This window comes from Gobius niger (genome assembly GCF_951799975.1).
Source record: "Gobius niger genome assembly, chromosome: 14".
NCBI classification, from domain to species: domain Eukaryota; kingdom Metazoa; phylum Chordata; class Actinopteri; order Gobiiformes; family Gobiidae; genus Gobius; species Gobius niger.
The window spans coordinates 32939519-32963255 of NC_136865.1; the positions used below are offsets into that span (position 1 = coordinate 32939519).

A 23737-nucleotide genomic window follows, 5' to 3' on the forward strand; every position below is an offset into this window, starting at 1 on the left:
TTCTAGGGAGAAGATTTCGGTTTTATTCATTACAAGAAGAGTTTTAAATGTAATCAAGTCTTCAATTTTCATTACATGAGACGTTAGAAACAGCACATTTGTTTGGTCCCTAAAACCAACGTTATGAACGATTCTTATGGCTTTTTTCTGAGTGTTTCCCCAAACCTCCGCACAGTAGCTGATGTACGGGAGAATGAATGAATTATATCTGATATTATGTAAGGCTCTATGTTTGAATCACCGTCCAGCCGTGTTAAAGGAAAGACTGAGCAGCTCAGGACGTGACAGGATTTACAGTTTTGCTGACACAGGAAGTGATAAAGCTCGTAAAGCAGGTCAACAAACCTTCTGTCTTTATAAAGTCAGTATGAACTGGGACTGAACCGCAGAGCCTCTTGTGTCCAGGTGGTGGCGCTGTCGCTGTCGCTGGTGGCCGTCATCCTGGGTCTGGGCCTGGGTCTGGGTTTGGAGCTGCAGCGATGGAAGGACAAAGGTACACAAAACATCTACAACAGGAGCCCAGAGAGGCCCATCTTCCCCCCCCCGCCTAGAGGACAACTCAGACGTCCTGTAGGGGGCGCTGATGTAAAGTCTTATCTGTGACAGTGGCAAAAAAGTGACGAAAAAATGACCAAAAATGACAAAAAAATATTACAAAAAAAACACAAAAATCTGACAAAAATCTGACAAAAATCTGACAAAAATCTGACAAAAATCTGACAAAAATCTGACAAAAAATGACTAAAAAATTGACAAAAAAATGACAAAAAATGACCAAAAAATGACCAAAAAATTACAAAAATGTGACGACAAAAAAAACAAAAATAACAAAAATCTGACAAAAAATGACCAAAAAAATGACAAAAAAGTGACAAAAATTTGACAAAAAATTACAAAAAAATTACAAAAAAATTACAAAAAAGTTACAAAAATGATGTAAAGTCTTATCTGTGACAGTGGCAAAAAAGTTACGAAAACATGACAAAAAAAATGACAAAAATGTGACGAAAAAATGATGAAAAAATGATGAAAAAATGACAAAAAAAATGACAAAAAAATGACAAAAAATGTGACGAAAAAATGAGAAAAAAATGATGAAAAAATTACAAAAAAATACAATAAAATGACAAAAAATGTGACTAAAATGTGATAAAAATCGGACAAAAAAAATTACAAAAAAGTTACAAAAATGATGTAAAGTCTTATCTGTGACAGTGATGCCTCAGACGTCCTGTAGGAGGCGCTGATGTAAAGTCTTATCTGTGACAGTGATGCCTCAGACGTCCTGTAGGAGGCGCTGATGTAAAGTCTTATCTGTGACAGTGATGCCTCAGACGTCCTGTAGGGGGCGCTGATGTAAAGTCTTATCTGTGACAGTGGCAAAAAAATGACGAAAAAATTACAAAAAAAGAAAAAAAAATGAGAAAAAAACAAACAAACAAAAATGACATTAAAATTACAAAAAATTACAATAAAAGATAAAAAAATGAGAAAAAAAAATGAAAAAAATAGGAAAAAAATGAAAAAAAAAAACAACAAAAAACAAAACAAAAATTATATTAAAATGACAAAAATGTGACAAAAAATGATGAAAAAATGATGAAAAAATGACAAAAAATGTGACAAAAATGTGACGAAAAAATGAGGGAAAAAAAGAAAAAAAAAGAACAAAAATGGCACACAAAAAAAAGGACAAAAAATGTGACAAAAAAATGACCAAAAAGTTACAAAAATGATGTAAAGTCTTATCTGTGACAGTGGTGCCTCAGACGTCCTGTAGGAGGCGCTGATGTAAAGTCTTATCTGTGACAGTGGTGCCTCAGACGTCCTGTAGGAGGCGCTGATGTAAAGTCTTATCTGTGACAGTGGTGCCTCAGACGTCCTGTAGGAGGCGCTGATGTAAAGTCTTATCTGTGACAGTGGTGCCTCAGACGTCCTGTAGGAGGCGCTGATGTAAAGTCTTATCTGACAGTGGCAAAAAAATGACGAAAAAAGAGAAAAAAATGAGAAAAAAATGAAAAAAAAAATGAAAAAAATTACCAAAAAATGACAAAAAAGAGAAAAAGAAAAAAAAAAAAAAGAGAAACAAATGAGAAAAAAAAGAAGAAAAAAAAGGAAAAAAAATATGGAAAAAAATGAACAAAAAAATGACAAAAAATACAATAAAATGACTAAAAATGTGACAAAAAATGTGACAAAAAAAATGACTAAAAAAGCAAAAAAATTAAAAAAAATATGAAAAAAATGAGAAAAAAATGAAAATAAAATGAAAAAAAAAATGGAAAAAAATGAAAACAAAAATTACAAAAAATTACAAAAAATGTGACAAAAAAATGACCAAAAAGTTACAAAAATGATGTAAAGTCTTATCTGTGACAGTGACGCCTCAGACGTCCTGTAGGGGGCGCTGATGTAAAGTCTTATCTGTGACAGTGGTGCCTCAGACGTCCTGTAGGAGGCGCTGATGTAAAGTCTTATCTGTGACAGTGGTGCCTCAGACGTCCTGTAGGAGGCGCTGATGTAAAGTCTTATCTGACAGTGGCAAAAAAATGACGAAAAAAGAGAAAAAAATGAGAAAAAAATGAAAAAAAAAATGAAAAAAATTACCAAAAAATGACAAAAAAGAGAAAAAGAAAAAAAAAAAAAAGAGAAACAAATGAGAAAAAAAAGAAGAAAAAAAAGGAAAAAAAATATGGAAAAAAATGAACAAAAAAATGACAAAAAATACAATAAAATGACTAAAAATGTGACAAAAAATGTGACAAAAAAAATGACTAAAAAAGCAAAAAAATTAAAAAAAATATGAAAAAAATGAGAAAAAAATGAAAATAAAATGAAAAAAAAAATGGAAAAAAATGAAAACAAAAATTACAAAAAATTACAAAAAATGTGACAAAAAAATGACCAAAAAGTTACAAAAATGATGTAAAGTCTTATCTGTGACAGTGACGCCTCAGACGTCCTGTAGGGGGCGCTGATGTAAAGTCTTATCTGTGACAGTGATGCCTCAGACGTCCTGTAGGAGGCGCTGATGTAAAGTCTAATCTGTGACAGTGATGCCTCAGACGTCCTGTAGGAGGCGCTGATGTAAAGTCTTATCTGTGACAGTGGTGCCTCAGACGTCCTGTAGGGGGCGCTGATGTAAAGTCTAATCTGTGACAGTGGTTCCTCAGACGTCCTGTAGGAGGCGCTGATGTAAAGTCTTATCTGTGACAGTGGTGCCTCAGACGTCCTGTAGGAGGCGCTGATGTAAAGTCTTATCTGTGACAGTGGTGCCTCAGACGTCCTGTAGGAGGCGCTGATGTAAAGTCTTATCTGTGACAGTGATGCCTCAGACGTCCTGTAGGAGGCGCTGATGTAAAGTCTTATCTGTGACAGTGGTGCCTCAGACGTCCTGTAGGAGGCGCTGATGTAAAGTCTTATCTGTGACAGTGGCAAAAAAGTGACGAAAAAATGACAAAAAAATTATTAAAAAAATGACAAAAATGTGACAGAAAAAAATTCAAAAAATTACAAAAAATTACAAAAAATTACAAAAAATTACAAAAAATTACAAAAAATTACAAAAAATTACAAAAAATTACAAAAAATTACAAAAAATTACAAAAAATTACAAAAAAAATATAAAAGTGATGTAAAGTCTTATCTGTGACAGTGACAAAAAAGTGACAAAAAAATGACAAAAAATGTGACAAAAAAATGACAAAAAAATGACAAAAAAATGACAAAAAAAAGAAAAAAAAATGACAAAAATGTGACAAAAAATGACAAAAAAATGTGACAAAAATGTGACAAAAAAATGACAAAAAAATGACAAAAAAAAGAAAAAAAAAAGAAAAAAAAATGATAAAAATTTGACAAAAAATGACAAAAAAAATTATGAAAAAATGACAAAAAATGACAAAAAAAAATGACAAAAAAAATGACAAAAAATGTGACAAAAATGTGATTAGAAAATTACAAAAATGACAAAAAAATGACAAAAAATTACCAGAAAGTTACAAAAATGATGTAAAGTCTTATCTGTGACAGTGGTGCCTCAGACGTCCTGTAGGAGGCGCTGATGTAAAGTCTTATCTGTGACAGTGGTGCCTCAGACGTCCTGTAGGAGGCGCTGATGTAAAGTCTTATCTGTGACAGTGGTGCCTCAGACGTCCTGTAGGAGGCGCTGATGTAAAGTCTTATCTGTGACAGTGGTGCCTCAGACGTCCTGTAGGAGGCGCTGATGTAAAGTCTTATCTGTGACAGTGGTGCCTCAGACGTCCTGTAGGAGGCGCTGATGTAAAGTCTTATCTGTGACAGTGGTGCCTCAGACGTCCTGTAGGAGGCGCTGATGTAAAGTCTTATCTGTGACAGTGGTGCCTCAGACGTCCTGTAGGGGGCGCTGGTGTAAAGTCTTATGTGTGACAGTGGTGCCTCAGACGTCCTGTAGGGGGCGCTGGTGTAAAGTCTTATCTGTGACAGTGGTGCCTCAGACGTCCTGTAGGAGGCGCTGATGTAAAGTCTTATCTGTGACAGTGGTGCCTCAGACGTCCTGTAGGAGGCGCTGATGTAAAGTCTTATCTGTGACAGTGGTTCCTCAGACGTCCTGTAGGAGGCGCTGATGTAAAGTCTTATCTGTGACAGTGGTTCCTCAGACGTCCTGTAGGAGGCGCTGATGTAAAGTCTTATCTGTGACAGTGGTGCCTCAGACGTCCTGTAGGAGGCGCTGATGTAAAGTCTTATCTGTGACAGTGGTGCCTCAGACGACCTGTAGGAGGCGCTGATGTAAAGTCTTATCTGTGACAGTGACGCCTCAGACGTCCTGTAGGGGGCGCTGATGTAAAGTCTTATCTGTGACAGTGACGCCTCAGACGTCCTGTAGGAGGCGCTGATGTAAAGTCTTATCTGTGACAGTGGCAAAAAAATGACAAAAAAATGACAAAAAAATTGACAAAAAATGTGACAAAAAACACAAAAAAATGAAAAAAATGAAAAAAATAAAATAAAAATATGACAAAAAATGTGACAACAAATGATGAAAAAATGATGAAAAAATGATGAAAAAAATTTACTAAAAATTACAATAAAATGACAAAAAATGACAAAAAATGACAAAAAATGACAAAAAATGACAAAAAATGACAAAAAAATGACAAAAAAGTGACAAAAAAAAAAAAAAAATGTGACAAAAAAATGTGACAAAAAAATACAATAAAATGACAAAAATGTGACGAAAAAATGATGAAAAAATGACAAAAAATTATGAAAAAATGACAAAAAAATGTGAAAAAAATGTGAAAAAATTGACAAAAAATGACAATAAATGACAATAAAATGACAAAAATGTGACAAATATGTAACAAAAAAGATGAAAAAAAATTACAAAAAAATTACAAAAAAATTACAAAAAAATTACAAAAAAATTACAAAAAAATTACAAAAAAATTACAAAAAAATTACAAAAAAATTACAAAAAATTACAAAAATGTGACGAAAAAATAATGAAAAAATGATGAAAAAATGACAAAAAATGACAAAAAAATTACAAAAAAATGACAAAAAATTACAATAAAATGACAAAAAATGTGACAAAAAATGACAAAAAATGACAAAAAAATGACAAAAAATTACAATAAAATGACAAAAAATGTGACCAAAATGTGACAAAAAAATGACCAAAAAGTTACAAAAATGATGTAAAGTCTTATCTGTGACAGTGGTGCCTCAGACGTCCTGTAGGAGGCGCTGATGTAAAGTCTTATCTGTGACAGTGACGCCTCAGACGTCCTGTAGGAGGCGCTGATGTAAAGTCTTATCTGTGACAGTGGTGCCTCAGACGTCCTGTAGGAGGCGCTGATGTAAAGTCTTATCTGTGACAGTGGTGCCTCAGACGTCCTGTAGGAGGCGCTGATGTAAAGTCTTATCTGTGACAGTGGTGCCTCAGACGTCCTGTAGGAGGCGCTGATGTAAAGTCTTATCTGTGACAGTGGCAAAAAAGTGACAAAAAAAAAAAAAAAAATGTGACAATAAAATGTGACAAAAAAATTACAAAAAATTACAATAAAATGACAAAAATGTGACGTAAAAATGATGAAAAAATGACAAAAAATTATGAAAAAATGACAAAAAATGTGAAAAAAAATGTGAAAAAATTGACAAAAAATGACAATAAATGACAATAAAATGACAAAAATGTGACAAATATGTAACAAAAAAGATGAAAAAAAATTACAAAAAAATTACAAAAAAATTACAAAAAAATTACAAAAAAATTACAAAAAAATTACAAAAAAATTACAAAAAAATTACAAAAAAATTACAAAAAATTACAAAAATGTGACAAAAAAAAATGAAAAAATGATGAAAAAATGACAAAAAATGATGAAAAAATGATGAAAAAAATATGAAAAATGATGAAAAAATGTGACAAAAAAATGACAAAAAAAATGACAAAAAAATGACAAAAAATGATGAAAAAATGATGAAAAAATGACAAAAAATGTGAAAAAAATGTGAAAAAATGTGACAAAAAATGTGACAAAAAAATTACAAAAAATTACAATAAAATGACAAAAATGTGACAAATATGTAACAAAAAAGATGACAAAAAATGTGAAAAAAAAATTACAAAAAATTACAAAAAATTAACAAAAAAATTACAAAAAATGACAAAAATGCGACGAAAAAATGACGAAAAAATGATGAAAAAATGATGAAAAAATTACGAAAAAATGATGAAAAAATGACAAAAAATGTGAAAAAAATGTGACAAAAAAATGACAAAAAATTACAATAAAATGACAAAAAAAATGTGAAAAAATGTGACAAAAAAATGACCAAAAACTAACAAAAATGATGTGAAGTCTTATCTGTGACAGTGGTGCCTCAGACGTCCTGTAGGGGGCGCTGTTACGAGCCGTTCGAATGGGAAGTTCCCGGTTGTCGGTGCGATTCCGGCTGCAACAACTCAAACAGCTGCTGCTTCGACTTCGATGACATCTGCACCCAGCCAGGTACAAATACAAGTACTACTACTACTACTACTACTACTACTACTACTACTACTACTACTACTACTACTACTACTACTACTACTCCTCCGTCTGCTAACCCTCTCGTCTGCAGCTGCGCAGTGGGAGTGCACGCGTCTGCGCTGCGGAGAGAAGCGTCTGCCCAACAGCAACTGCCACTGCTCTGACGACTGCGCAGACAACGCAGACTGCTGCAGCAACTACAACCAGGCCTGCAAAGGTACGGCGCCTCCTACAGGCCACACACACAACTACAACCAGGCCTGCAAAGGTACAGCACCTCCTACAGGCCACACACACAACTACAACCAGGTACGACGCCTCCTACAGGCCACACACACAACTACAACCAGGCCTGCAAAGGTACGGCTCCTCCTACAGGCCACACACACAACTACAACCAGGTACGACACCTCCTACAGGCCACACACACAACTACAACCAGGCCTGCAAAGGTACGGCGCCTCCTACAGGCCACACACACAACTACAACCAGGTACGGCACCTCCTACAGGCCACACACACAACTACAACCAGGTACGGCGCCTCCTACAGGCCACACACACAACTACAACCAGGCCTGCAAAGGTACGGCTCCTCCTACAGGCCACAGACACAACTACAACCAGGCCTGCAAAGGTACGACTCCTCCTACAGGCCACACACACAACTACAACCAGGTACGACGCCTCCTACAGGCCACACACACAACTACAACCAGGTACGACACCTCCTACAGGCCACACACACAACTACAACCAGGTACGGCGCCTCCTACAGGCCACACACACAACTACAACCAGGCCTGCAAAGGTACGGCTCCTCCTACAGGCCACAGACACAACTACAACCAGGCCTGCAAAGGTACGACTCCTCCTACAGGCCACACACACAACTACAACCAGGTACGACGCCTCCTACAGGCCACACACACAACTACAACCAGGTACGACACCTCCTACAGGCCACACACACAACTACAACCAGGTACGACACCTCCTACAGGCCACACACACAACTACAACCAGGTACGACACCTCCTACAGGCCACACACACAACTACAACCAGGTACGACACCTCCTACAGGCCACACACACAACTACAACCAGGTACGACACCTCCTACAGGCCACACACACAACTACAACCAGGCCTGCAAAGGTACGGCGCCTCCTACAGGCCACACACACAACTACAACCAGGTCTGCAAAGGTACGGTGCCTCCTACAGGCCACACACACAACTACAACCAGGTCTGCAAAGGTACGACACCTCCTACAGGCCACATACACAACTACAACCAGGCCTGCAAAGGTACAGCGCCTCCTACAGGCCACACACACAACTACAACCAGGTCTGCAAAGGTACGACACCACCTACAGGCCACACACACAACTACAACCAGGTACGACACCACCTACAGGCCACACACACAACTACAACCAGAAAGTCAAACTCAAAAGGTTGTTACTTCGGGTCTGAAGTGCCGTCTTAACCTCTTAACTCCCGCCTGAACCGAGCACATTTTCTCCAGCTTGGCTTTACCCCAATCCAAAAGCTTCTGGAAAAAAGGTGTGAAAAGAGTGACAGAACTGAGATGAAAACAATGATGGAAATGTGTCAAAAAAGTGAGAAAACTTTGATAAAACAGTGACGAAAAAATTACAAAAAATAACAAAAAATATTACATAAAAATGACAAAAAAATGACATTAAAAAGACACAAAAAAATTACATAAAAAAGACACAAAAATTACAAAATATGTGACAAAAATGTAACAAAAAAGTACAAAGAAACAAATGACAAAAAAGACAAAAAATAACAAAAAAATTACATAAAAAAGGAAAAAATTACAAAAAAGTGACGAAAAAATGACAAAAAACACAAAAAATAACAAAAAATATTACATAAAAATGACAAAAAAATACATAAAAACACACAAAAAATTACAAAAAATGTGATAAAAAAGTGACGAAAAAATGACAAAAAACACAAAAAATAACAAAAAATATTACATAAAAAAGACAAAAAAATTACAAAATATGTGACAAAAAAAATAAAATAAAAAAGACTAAAAAGTTACAAAAATGAGTTGAATGCCCCCCCACCCCCCAAAAAGATGGAAAAAAATCTGATGACGTGAGGAAAAAGATCGATTTAGATGAGCTTTGTAGGTCTTAGCTTTCAAATGAGATGTTACACTGGCCTACAGGATTTGGGTAAAGCTGAACTGGAGAAAATGCTCTCGGTTCAGGCGGGAGTTAAAAGGGTTAATATCGAAGGTGCAGTTACACATATGACCTGAGGTGGCAGTAGTGAGCATAAAATGGCCTCTTTAAGGAGTAAAATAATGATTTCTTGTGAACAGATTTGCAAAGTGTAAATATCTGCTTCTTGTTTGGTAAAGACAAACACAAAACATATTAATACTGTCGTGGATCCGCTCGTACCAGCAGAGGGCGCCGTCTCACAGAGAATCCACCCATTATTGCCTTTTGTCTCCCTCATTCCTGGATGACGGTGCTTTTGCTCCTGTGTCTCAGTTCTTTTGGAACGTTACGGTTTCAGTGATTGGGTTTGAGTGAGTTATTCTTTCATAGGGGGCGCTAACGGGACCTAATGTGTGAGTTATTCTTTCATAGGGGGCGCTAACGGGACCTTTTGAGTGAGTTATTCTTTCATAGGGGGCGCTAACGAGACCTAATGAGTGAGATATTCTTTCATAGGGGGCGCTAACGGGACCTTTTGAGTGAGTTATTCTTTCATAGGGGGCGCTAACGGGACCTAATGAGTGAGTTATTCTTTCATAGGGGGCACTAACGGGACCTAATGAGTGAGTTATTCTTTCATAGGGGGCGCTAACGGGACCTTTTGAGTGAGATATTCTTTCATAGGGGGCGCTAACGGGACCTAATGAGTGAGTTATTCTTTCATAGGGGGCGCTAACGGGACCTTTTGAGTGAGTTATTCTTTCATAGGGGGCGCTAACGGGACCTTTTGAGTGAGTTATTCTTTCATAGGGGGCGCTAACGGGACCTTTTGAGTGAGATATTCTTTCATAGGGGGCGCTAACGGGACCTTTTGAGTGAGTTATTCTTTCATAGGGGGCGCTAACGGGACCTAATGAGTGAGTTATTCTTTCATAGGGGGCGCAAACGGGACCTTTTGAGTGAGATATTCTTTCATAGGGGGCACTAACGGGACCTTTTGAGTGAGTTATTCTTTCATAGGGGGCGCTAACGGGACCTTTTGAGTGAGATATTCTTTCATAGGGGGCGCTAACGGGACCTAATGAGTGAGATATTCTTTCATAGGGGGCGCTAACGGGACCTTTTGAGTGAGTTATTCTTTCATAGGGGGCGCTAACGGGACCTAATGAGTGAGTTATTCTTTCATAGGGGGCACTAACGGGACCTTTTGAGTGAGATATTCTTTCATAGGGGGCGCTAACGGGACCTAATGAGTGAGTTATTCTTTCATAGGGGGCGCTAACGGGACCTTTTGAGTGAGTTATTCTTTCATAGGGGGCGCTAACGGGACCTAATGAGTGAGTTATTCTTTCATAGGGGGCGCTAACGGGACCTTTTGAGTGAGATATTCTTTCATAGGGGGCGCTAACGGGACCTTTTGAGTGAGTTATTCTTTCATAGGGGGCGCTAACGGGACCTTTTGAGTGAGTTATTCTTTCATAGGGGGCGCTAACGGGACCTTTTGAGTGAGTTATTCTTTCATAGGGGGCGCTAACGGGACCTTTTGAGTGAGATATTCTTTCATAGGGGGCGCTAACGGGACCTTTTGAGTGAGTTATTCTTTCATAGGGGGCACTAACGGGACCTTTTGAGTGAGATATTCTTTCATGGGGGCGCTAACGGGACCTTTTGAGTGAGTTATTCTTTCATAGGGGGCGCTAACGGGACCTTTTGAGTGAGTTATTCTTTCATAGGGGGCGCTAACGGGACCTTTTGAGTGAGTTATTCTTTCATAGGGGGCGCTAACGGGACCTTTTGAGTGAGTTATTCTTTCATAGGGGGCGCTAACGGGACCTTTTGAGTGAGTTATTCTTTCATAGGGGGCGCTAACGGGACCTTTTGAGTGAGATATTCTTTCATAGGGGGCGCTAACGGGACCTTTTGAGTGAGATATTCTTTCATAGGAGGCGCTAACGGGACCTTTTGAGTGAGATATTCTTTCATAGGAGGCGCTAACGGGACCTTTTGAGTGAGATATTCTTTCATAGGGGGCGCTAACGGGACCTTTTGAGTGACTTATTCTTTCATAGGGGGCGCTAACGGGACCTTTTGAGTGAGTTATTCTTTCATAGGGGGCGCTAACGGGACCTTTTGAGTGACTTATTCTTTCATAGGGGCGCTAACGGGACCTTTTGAGTGAGTTATTCTTTCATAGGGGGCGCTAACGGGACCTTTTGAGTGAGTTATTCTTTCATAGGGGGCGCTAACGGGACCTTTTGAGTGAGTTATTCTTTCATAGGGGGCGCTAACGGGACCTTTTGAGTGAGATATTCTTTCATAGGGGGCGCTAACGGGACCTTTTGAGTGAGTTATTCTTTCATAGGGGGCGCTAACGGGACCTTTTGAGTGAGTTATTCTTTCATAGGGGGCGCTAACGGGACCTTTTGAGTGAGTTATTCTTTCATAGGGGGCGCTAACGGGACCTTTTGAGTGAGATATTCTTTCATAGGGGGCGCTAACGGGACCTTTTGAGTGAGATATTCTTTCATAGGGGGCGCTAACGGGACCTAATGAGTGAGATATTCTTTCATAGGGGGCGTTAACGGGACCTTTTGAGTGAGTTATTCTTTCATAGGGGGCGCTAACGGGACCTAATGAGTGAGTTATTCTTTCATAGGGGGCGCTAACGGGACCTTTTGAGTGAGTTATTCTTTCATAGGGGGCGCTAACAGGACCTTTTGAGTGAGATATTCTTTCATAGGGGGCGCTAACGGGACCTTTTGAGTGAGTTATTCTTTCATAGGGGGCACTAACGGGACTTTTAAAAGTGAGTCCTCCACAGGATGTGACCTCATGGAGGTGACCTCATGGATGTGACCTCATGGAGGGAGGTTTGGAGGAACAGTGCTTCCGTGTTTGTGAATGAAATAGCGTGAGAACTGCTGGAGGGGTTGGCTGTTCCACAGAGAGGCTGATGTCATGATCTCTGTGGTTGAACATGTCACTCCAGCCTCACGGAGGTTCCACAGAAGGTTTCGTCATCCTGGAGGTGGCGCTGTAACAGAGCCAAGAGCCCGTCAGGCCTGACCTGACATGACGACGCTTACCGACAACATTTCTCACAGAACAAGAATCACGCTAAAAAAAATCCCCCGTGGTGACCCCCCAGTTCCTCATCCTGTTCCTTCAGCATCAGTGAAGCTCTGAGTCTGTGTGGAGGAACTTCTGTTCATAATCTGATGGTAAAGCGGCCCGTTAGTATTAAAGAGGGGGTATTCTGCTTTAAAGAGGGGGTGTTCTGCTTTAAAGAGGGGGTGTTCTTCTTAAAGAGGGGGTGTTCTGCTTTTGTCAGTCCCATAGCACCAGTCTATATCTCACTACAATGATGACAAACCTTCTGTCGGTCTGTAAATGCAGTAAATTAGAATAACTGCCTTGTATAAAATGTCTCTCTCAAAATGGCTGTAGTGAATGTCTTGAAATAGGCCTCTGTCTCTTTAAGAACCTCTGAGCCTTTAGACACGCCCCCTCCACACGCTGTCTGTGGCATCAGTGGGGAGGGGGTTCTGCTGAGGAGCAGTGGTTGGTTACTCGGCTGGTGACCAAAGCTCGGAGGCGTCTCCAGGAGGTGGGGGCGTTCCTAGGAGGACTCAGGCAAACCTATCCCTAAAATGGCCGCCATCAGTCAAAAATTAAAACAAAAATGTGAGAAAAATTCAACCAAAATTAGACAAAGATTAAACAAAAAATCGGCAAAAACTCAACAAAAATGTGACAAAAACAAAAAAAAATTCACAAAAATCCAACAAAAATGTGACAAAAATTCAACAAAAAATGACAAAAATGTGACAAAAATCCAACAAAAAAATGACAAAAATTCAACAAAAAATGACAAAAATTCAACAAAAATGTGACAAAAAATCAACAAAAGTGACAAAAAATCAACAAAAATGTGACAAAAACAAAAAAAAATTCACAAAAATCCAACAAAAATGTGACAAAAATTCAACAAAAAATGACAAAAATGTGACAAAAATCCAACAAAAAAATGACAAAAATTCAACAAAAAATGACAAAAATTCAACAAAAATGTGACAAAAAATCAACAAAAGTGACAAAAAATCAACAAAAATGTGACAAAAATTCAACAAAAAATTGACAAAAAATCAACAAAAATGTGACAAAAATTCAACAAAAAAATGACAAAATTTCAACAAAAAATGGACAAAAATTAAAAAATAAATAAATAAATAAACAAAAAAAAAAAATGTGCCAAAAAATAAAAAAAATGACTAAAATCCAACAAAAATGTGACAAGAAAAAGAGACAAAAATGCAACAAAAAATGACAAAAATTCAACAAAAAATTGACAAAAATTCAACAAAAAATGACAAAAATTTGACACAAATTCAACAAAAAATGTGACAAAAACCTATCCCTAAAATGGCCGCCATCAGAGTTTTTACAGATTACTCAGAAATACGTGAATGTGCCAAGGCAACACTTCAGCCATGTTTTTAATGAGGGAGAGACAGAATAACATGATGGAAAGCTTGAAAAAGTCATCTTGTTTCCAGGAGAGAAGCCGTGGGTGGACGGAGACTGTGACGAGCTGTCCCCCCCCCAGTGCCCCCCAGGGTAAGTTCCACATGTATCTTTAAAGCAGGGAGACCTGTGATGAGCCTGACCTCGTGGTCCTGCAGGTTCTCCAAGCAGCCGCTGCTCCTGGTGTCGCTGGACGGATGGAGAGCCGAGTACATGCAGACGTGGGGCAAACTGGTGCCCGTCGCCGACAAGCTGCGTAAGACTCGAACCCGAGACCGAAACCGAGGGAAACCCGAAACCGCGAGGCTTTAAAAAAAATGTGTTTCGCTTTCAGAGAAGTGCGGCACGTCCGCTCCGTTCATGCAGGCGGCGTTTCCGAGCAAGACCTTCCCCAACCACTGGACCATCGCCACCGTAAGTCTGATGTTAAACCACCATCGCCACCATAAGTCTGATGTTAAACCACCATCGCCACCGTAAGTCTGATGTTAAACCACCATCGCCACCGTAAGTCTGATGTTAAACCACCATCGCCACCGTAAGTCTGATGTTAAACCACCATCGCCACCGTAAGTCTGATGTTAAACCCTTAACTCCCGCCTGAACCGAGAGGAGCTTCTTCCTCACGTCATCAGATTTTTTTTCCATCATTTTTTTGTTGGGTTTTCAACTCATTTTTGTAACATTTTTGTCAAATTTTTATCACATTTTTGTCATTTTTTGTCACATTTATGTCAAATTTGTGTCATTTTTTGGTCATTTTTTGTCAAATTTTTGGCACATTTTTGTAATTTTTTGTAATTTTTTGTAATTTTTTAGTCATTTTTTTTGTCATTTTTTTAATCATATTTTTTGTCATTTTTTGTCACATTTTTGTCATTTTTTGTCATTTTTTGTCATTTTTTTGTCATTTTTTTGTCATTTTTTGTCATTTTTTGTCATTTTTTGTCACATTTTTGTCACAATTTTGGCACATTTTTGTCATTTTTTGTCATTTTTTGTAATTTTTGTCATTTTTTTGTCACATTTTTGTCAATTTTTCGTCATTTTTTCGTCATTTTTTTGGTCCTTTTTTTGTCCTTTTTTGTCATTTTTTTTGTCATATTTTTTGTCATTTTTTTGTCATTTTTTGTCATTTTTTGTCATTTTTTGGTCATTTTTTGTCCATTTTTTATTATATTTTTGTCTCATTTTTTGTCTTTTTTTGTCATTTTTTGTCACATTTTTGTCATTTATTCGTCAATTTTTTGTCACTTTTTTGTCACATTTCCATCATTGTTTTCGTCTCAGTTTTGTTGCAATTTTCACAGCTTTTTTCCAGAAGCTTTTAAATTGGGGTAAAGCCAAACTGGAGAAAATGTGCTCGGTTCAGGTGGGAGTTAAGGGGTTAAGATAAGAGGTTAAAATGCTCGTGTAAATGCTGTAAGTGTGTCTGAGCTTTATCTGTGCTGGATGTGGTGAACAGACTCTGACGTCAGATGTTCCTCTGCCTGGACCTCTCTCTGTGCTCTGTCCCTGTCAGAGAAATGAACAAATAAAAAGTATAAGAGGAGTTTAGAGCAAAGTTTCTGTAAAAACACCAGGTCTCTATAATCCCCATCCGTTTGGATGAATCTCCAAACCTGGGTCCCTGAAGTTCCACCTCATGGTTTCATCATCCGAGCGCATCATTTCTGAAGTAACCCCCCCGTTACCGCCGGCCCTGAAGGAAACCCCCTGTTACCACGGTTACGGTCAGCTTGTTTTTTTCCAGCTCAGACTCCTCAGCGTTTCCTGGACACAGGATGTTTCTCTGGGTCACGTCGTTCTTCCCGCCGGGCTTTGTTTTGCTAACCCTCACTGACCTCGGGATTAGTCCGGCCTGACTCACGATAACCAGGTATTAGTCCGGTCTTCAGGAATCCGCACCTTTTCAAAACCTTCTCCATGAAAGGAGCTTTTTGTCGTCGTTTTCCTGCGAGCTGAGGTCATCACTTCCTCAGAACAGGCTCAGGTTCTTCTGAGGTCATCACTTCCTCAGAACAGGCTCAGGTTCTTCTGTGGAAGCAACGCAATCTGCATGTGGGACGTCCAAACAGCAGAACTACACGTCCCTCACAGTCATGGGCTCATCCAGGTCCAAACAGGAGAGAGAGAAACTGCAAAAAAATACTGCAGAAATGACTATATACTGTAGTGGTATTTGTATATTTAACCTCTTAACCCCCACCTGAACCGAGCACATTTTCTGTAGTTTGGCTTTACCCAAATCTAAAAGCTTCTGGAAACAAGTGTCATATGTGGGGACGAAATAACGTGGAGGGGTCACATGACTTAAATAACATATATCTCTCATGTTTAGGGTCACATGACTTAAATAACATATATCTCTCATGTTTAGGGTCACATGACTTAAATAACATATATCTCTCATGTTTAGGGTCACATGACTTCAATAACATATATCTCATGTTTAGGGTCACATGACTGAAATAACATATATCTCTCATGTTTAGGGTCACATGATTGAAATAACATATATCTCTCATGTTTAGGGTCACATGACTTCAATAACATATATCTCTCATGTTTAGGGTCACATGACTTAAATGACATATATCTCTCATGTTTAGGGTCACATGACTTAAATGACATATATCTCTCATTTTTAGGGTCACATGACTTCAATAACATATATCTTTCATGTTTAGGGTCACATGACTTCAATAACATATATCACTCATGTTTAGGGTCACATGACTTCAATAACATATATCTCTCATGTTTAGGGTCACATGACTTCAATAACATATATCTCTCATGTTTAGGATCACATGACATGAATAACATATATCTCTCATGTTCAGGGTCACATGACATGAATAACATATATCTCTCATGTTCAGGGTCACATGACATGAATAACATATATCTCTCATGTTCAGGGTCACATGACTTCAATAACATATATCTCTCATGTTCAGGGTCACATGACTTAAATAACATATATCTCTCATGTTCAGGGTCACATGACTTCAATAACATATCTCTCATGTTCAGGGTCACATGACTTCAATAACATATATCTCTCATGTTCAGGGTCACATGACTTCAATAACATATATCTCTTATGTTCAGGGTCACATGACTTCAATAACATATATCTCTCATGTTCAGGGTCACATGACTTCAATAACATATCTCTCATGTTCAGGGTCACATGACTTCAATAACATATATCTCTCATGTTCAGGGTCACATGACTTAAATAACATATATCTCTCATGTTTAGGGTCACATGACTTAAATAACATATATATCTCATGTTTAGGGTCACATGACTTAAATAACATATATCTCTCATGTTCAGGGTCACATGACTTCAATAACATATCTCTCATGTTCAGGGTCACATGACTTCAATAACATATATCTCTCATGTTCAGGGTCACATGACTTAAATAACATATATCTCTCATGTTTAGGGTCACATGACTTAAATAACATATATCTCTCATGTTCAAGGTCACATGACTTCAATAACATATATCTCTCATGTTCAGGGTCACATGACTTCAATAACATTTATCTCTCATGTTTAGGGTCACATGACTTAAATAACATATATCTCTCATGTTCAGGGTCACATGACTTCAATAACATTTATCTCTCATGTTCAGGGTCACATGACTTCAATAACATTTATCTCTCATGTTCAGGGTCACATGACTTCAATAACACATATCTCTCATGTTCAGGGTCACATGACTTAAATGACATATATCTCTCATGTTTAGGGTCACATGACTTAAATGACATATATCTCTCATGTTTAGGGTCACATGACTTAAATGACATATATCTCTCATGTTTAGGGTCACATGACTTAAATGACATATATCTCTCATGTTCAGGGTCACATGACTGAAATAACATATATCTCTCATGTTTAGGGTCACATGACTGAAATAACATATATCTCTCATGTTTAGGGTTACATGACTTAAGTGACATATATCTCTCATGCTCAATATCACATGACTTAAATGACATATATCTCTCATGTTTAGGGTCACATGACTTAAATGACATATATCTCTCATGTTCAGGGTCACATGACTGAAATAACATATATCTCTCATGTTTAGGGTCACATGACTTCAATAACATATATATCTCATGTTTAGGGTCACATGACTGAAATAACATATATCTCTCATGTTCAGGGTCACATGACTTCAATAACATATATCTCTCATGTTCAGGGTCACATGACTTCAATAACATATATCTCTCATGTTTAGGGTCACATGACTTCAATAACATATATCTCTTATGTTCAGGGTCACATGACTTAAATAACATATATCTCTCATGTTTAGGGTCACATGACTTCAATAACATATATCTCTCATGTTCAGGGTCACATGACTTTAATAACATATATCTCTCATGTTTAGGGTCACATGACTTAAATGACATATATCTCTCATGTTTAGGGTCACATGACTTAAATGACATATATCTCATATTCAGGGTCACATGACTTCAATAACATATATCTCTCATGTTTAGGGTCACATGACTTCAATAACATATATCTCTCATGTTTAGGGTCACATGACTTAAATGACATATATCTCTCATGTTTAGGGTCACATGACTTCAATAACATATATCTCTCATGTTTAGGGTCACATGACTTAAATGACATATATCTCTCATGTTTAGGGTCACATGACTTAAATAACATATATCTCTCATGTTCAGGGTCACATGACTTATTAAATAACATATATCTCTCATGTTTAGGGTCACATGACTTAAATAACATATATCTCTCATGTTCAGGGTCACATGACTTCAATAACATATATATCTCATGTTCAGGGTCACATGACTTCAATAACATATATCTCTCATGTTCAGGGTCACATGTCTTCAATAACATATATCTCTCATGTTCAGGGTCACATGACTTCAATAACATATATCTCTCATGTTTAGGGTCACATGACTGAAATAACATATATCTCATGTTCAGGGTCACATGACTTCAATAACATATATCTCTCATGTTCAGGGTTTGTACCCGGAGTCCAACGGTCTGATCGATAACAACATGTATGACCCGGACATGGACGCCTCCTTCAGCCTGTCATCGTCGGAGAAGGACAACCCTGCCTGGTACCAGGGACAGCCGGTAATACTGCAGTACTTGTACTACAGTACTTCTACTATCTTCTTTTTTACTTCATATCATATCATATCATTTTATATTATATTATTTTATATTCTCAGATCTGGCACACGGCCTCGTACCAGGGCCTGAGGTCGGCCACGTTCTTCTGGCCCGGATCAGACGTCGAAGTCAACGGCAGCTTCCCGGACATGTACCGGCCGTACGACGGGTCAGTGACTACACTCTCCCCAGACGCTTCCCCCAGGCCAGACCAGACCAGACCAGACCAGACCAGGCCAGACCAGACCAGACCAGACCAGGCCAGACCAGACCAGACCAGACCACAGACCAGGCCAGACCAGACCAGACCAGACCAGACCAGACCAGACCAGACCACAGACCAGGCCAGACCAGACCAGACCAGACCAGACCAGACCAGGCCAGACCAGACCAGGCCAGACCAGGCCAGGCCAGACCAGACCAGACCACACAGTCAGATCCTTCAGTTCCAAAAAGGATCCTCCGTGACTGAAACGTTCGTCCCGTTCCAGGAAAGTCCCGTTCGAGGAGCGCGTGTTCACGGTGCTGAAGTGGCTGCAGCTGCCGGACGGTCAGCGGTGAGTCCAGACTCAAATACTGACCCCTGACCCCTGACCCCTGACCTCTGACCCCTGACCTCTGACCCCTGACCTCTGACCTCTGTGTTCAGCCCAGACTTCCTCACGCTGTACCTGGAGGAGCCCGACAAGTCCGGACACAGCTACGGCCCAGTCAGCGGGGGGGTGAGTGTGAACTACAGTCCCATCGAGGGGGGGGTGAGTGTGAACTACAGTCCCATCGAGGGGGGGGTGAGTCTGAACTACAGTCCTGTCGAGGGGGGGGGAGGTAAATTAAAGCCGGGTCTCCGACAGAGGCGGGGTCTTCAAAGCACGTCCAGCTGCTCCGTGTGCAGGTCAGTCCCACGCCTCAAAATAACTCCTCCCATCAGCGCGAGCGTCTCGTCTTCTCTCGGGTCAGTCTCATGATCGATCACAAACACAAACGCTCCGTCTAAACTCGCCTTTTACACAAGATAACAACAAATAATCCGGTCCGGTAAAAACGAAACAGAAACCTGCAGTGACACTGATGTCAAAGCTCCGCTAACAGCAACGAAACACTTCCTGTTGTCCCGACAAAATAAAAGGCGTCAATGTTCCAGCCGCTGGGAGAGGGTTTGAAATGTTAGTTAATAAGTGAACCTAATATTTTAGGTGCAAATGGACACAAATCTCGTTTTTCTTCATTTTCCTGGTCGTCCGTTTTGCTCAAATAGAAATAAAGGCCTGTCTCTAATTGTGGCCTGGTTCCAATAAAGGCCTGGTCCTGATGCCCTCGAGTAAATAAAGGCCCGGGCCTCTATTAGAGCATTTACGGTAATAATACAAAATAAAACCTGGTCATTATCTGGATTCCGCCGCTGAAAGTGTTGGATGTTTTGTCCGTTTTTGTTTTCCTCACGTTCAGGTCCGCTCTCCGTGTTTCGCTGGTGTTTCTTCAGATCCAGATGTTCTCCAGTCGTTTGTGTCGTGCTGTTTTAAGGCTGTGTTTACGGCTCGTCAGGAGGAACTGATTCTCATTATCGTCTTCATTAAAGTTTGAATCTCAGGCCGTAAAAAACCAGGTCTGATCCCGTACTTGCTCAGGTTCATGACGGAGCAAAACCACAGGTATGTGATAACGAGGTCGTGAGTAACGAGGCTGGAGCGGCTCCTCCAGATGATCCTCTCAGGTCTGAGGAAGGTTCACAATGTTTCCAGTCCCATTTAGACTTTTCCCTTTTTTAGATTAAGATAATTAAGATCCAAAATGGCCCCTTTAACCCCGGGTTTAGTCCAAATCGGGGTAAACTCTGGCCTGGTGCTCCGGGGTTCGGCTCCTTCTGAAGAACCTCCAAAACGTGACGCAAAAGAGACAAAACCACAATCAAAAACACGCGATACAGAGTGAGGAACTGGCCTCAGACCAACCACATCTGTCCACCTGGAGTTACCTCATCTGCCCTGGAGGAGGCAGATGGTTCACGGTAACGGCTCCTCCTGTAATCGCTGTCGTCTGGAGCTCCTGCAGCCCGCTCCGTTTGGGGGGTTTGGGATTTGAAGCAGATGTGAAGCGCCTCATGATCCTCAGGAAACGTCCTCGAGAGGTCACGAGTCCAACATCACAGAGGAACCAAACGGTGACAGTGAGGAGTAGGGCTGTGCAATTAATCGAAATTCGATTACGATTTCGATTACAACAGTAAACGATTACAAAATTAGCATAATCGCAACAAATCGATTATACATTTTTTTTCCTTTTTTTTTTATTTTTTTCAATTTTTTATTTTTTTCCATTTTTTTTCCCACATTTTTTTTCCAATTTTTTTTTTTTTTTGTCACTTTTTTGCTGGATTTTTGTCACTTTTTTGCTGGATTTTTGTCACTTTTTTGCTGGATTTTTGTCACTTTTTTGCTGGATTTTTGTCACTTTTTTGCTGGATTTTTGTCACTTTTTTGCTGGATTTTTGTCACTTTTTTGATGGATTTTTGCCTTTTTTTTTGATGGATTTTTGTCACTTTTTTGATGGATTTTTGTCACTTTTTTGATGGATTTTTGTCACTTTTTTGATGGATTTTTGTCACTTTTTTGATGGATTTTTGTCACTTTTTTGATGGATTTTTGTCAATTTTTTGATGGATTTTTGTCACTTTTTTGATGGATTTTTGCCTTTTTTTTGATGGATTTTTGTCACTTTTTTGCTGGATTTTTGTCACTTTTTTGCTGGATTTTTGTCACTTTTTTGATGGATTTTTGTCACTTTTTTGCTGGATTTTTGTCACTTTTTTGCTGGATTTTTGTCACTTTTTTGATGGATTTTTGTCACTTTTTTGATGGATTTTTGTCACTTTTTTGATGGATTTTTGTCAATTTTTTGATGGATTTTTGTCACTTTTTTGATGGATTTTTGTCACTTTTTTGATGGATTTTTGTCACTTTTTTGATGGATTTTTGTCACTTTTTTGATGGATTTTTGTCAATTTTTTGATGGATTTTTGTCACTTTTTTGATGGATTTTTGTCACTTTTTTGATGGATTTTTGTCACTTTTTTGATGGATTTTTGTCACTTTTTTGATGGATTTTTGTCTTTTTTCTGCTGGATTTTTGTGGGTTTTTTTAATGGATTTTTGTCTTTTTTTGATGGATTTTTTTTAAAGGCAACAAATAATCGTTTGAATAATCGTGATTTCAATTATGACAAAAATAATCGTGATTATTATTTTTTCAATAATCGAGCAGCCCTAGTGAGGAGCCACGAGCGTCTCCTCAGGGCTGTCCTCATCCAGGAGTCACACCTTCTCCTCAGCTTCCATTGTCAATCGTTTGTGCTGTTGTCGTTTTCGAGATATTGATGATTGTGAGGAGGCGGTGACGCCGTTTTTACCCGTTTTAGAGCTTCATACCGAGCAGGGCGACCTCAGATCTGACCTCGACCCCGTCCCGGTTTCCAGGCTGGGAAATGTGGTCGCCCTGTATCTACTTATTAAAGAGACTGTGATCAGGGTAACATGGCACTTTTAGCCTTAAACATATTGTGTTATTTAGCTGCCACATGACTGCAGTGTTTGTTTTTACAGTTTTTCACGTTGCAAACTGAGGCGATCGAGCCTTTTCAGCTGCAGACCCGTCACTGTGGAACTGCCCTCGCACCTTAGACAGGCCGAGTCACTCTCTGGTTTTAAAACTGTTTCCTGTAGCCTTTAATTGTATTTTGATCTTTCTTTGCCTGTATTCCTTGTATTCTTTTTACCTATGTGCTCTTTCCTGTGAGCTTTTGCTGTTGTGTTTTGCACTTTGGTCACTCTGTTGTTTTTAAAGTGCATTATGAATAAAGTTGGATTGGATAAAAAATGTATTGCCCAAGTTTTGTTTTCATTGCCAATCAACAAACACATTCAGTAAAGAATGGGATTTTCGATCACCCTCTCTGTGTAAAACTATATTACACTGTAAAGTCTCAGGGCCAGATGTTGTGGCGGCGCACGGGGCGGCGCACGGGGCGGTGCTATATGTGCCATTCGCCTCCGTCACCTGCAGGGGGCGTCACAAGAGGAGGCGACTGCACTGATGGAAACACGGCTGACATTCACTTCCTGGTTTACATGGCGCTGTCTCACGTTCTTTCTTAAGCCTGAGGCTCTCACAGGTCAAACTAAAAACTTTATTTACCCCATCGTGAGCTAAACCATCGTGAGCTAAACCATGGTGAGCTAAACCATGGTGAGCTAAACCATCGTGAGCTAAACCATCGTGAGCTAAACCATCGTGAGCTAAACCATCGTGAGCTAAACCATGTTCACGTCTCCAGAGAAAAACAGCTACAGCGTCCGAACGCGAAGCAAAACAAAAGCACATGTTCACCCCACACTCCCAGAGTCGATCTGGTTGGAGTCTGGAGTGAAAGATCACAAAGTGCTGCTACTGAGGCAAAATGTCACGCTATCGTAGGGCTGTGCAATTAATCGAAATTCGATTACGATTTCGATTACAACAGTAAACGATTACAAAATTAGCATAATCGCAGAAAATTGATTATAAATTTTTTTTTTTTCATTTTTTTTTTTTTTCATTTTTTTTTCCACATTTTTTTTTCTAATTTTTTGATTTTTGTCTTTTTTTGCTGGATTTTTGTCACTTTTTTGATGGATTTTTTTCTTTCTTTTTGATGGATTTTTGTCACTTTTTTGATGGATTTTTGTCTTTTTTTTTGCTGGATTTTTGTCTTTTTTTTGCTGGATTTTTGTCACT

General features: G+C 39.0%; 1 protein-coding gene across 1 annotated transcript in view; it reads left to right on the forward strand.

Moving 5' to 3' along the window:
* The window catches only part of LOC306973772 (venom phosphodiesterase CdcPDE), a gene marked incomplete at both ends in the record, with an annotated part of 119284 nt that overhangs the window by 4945 nt on the left and 90602 nt on the right, over positions 1-23737 (forward strand). Inside the window, 10 exons of the mRNA XM_079570765.1 lie at positions 406-493; positions 6861-6995; positions 7108-7284; positions 13781-13841; positions 13907-14004; positions 14083-14162; positions 18811-18930; positions 19029-19138; positions 19461-19526; positions 19619-19691. Of these exons, the coding sequence (XP_079426891.1) occupies positions 406-493; positions 6861-6995; positions 7108-7284; positions 13781-13841; positions 13907-14004; positions 14083-14162; positions 18811-18930; positions 19029-19138; positions 19461-19526; positions 19619-19691 (1008 nt within the window). The remainder of the gene's footprint in view (positions 1-405; positions 494-6860; positions 6996-7107; positions 7285-13780; positions 13842-13906; positions 14005-14082; positions 14163-18810; positions 18931-19028; positions 19139-19460; positions 19527-19618; positions 19692-23737) is intronic.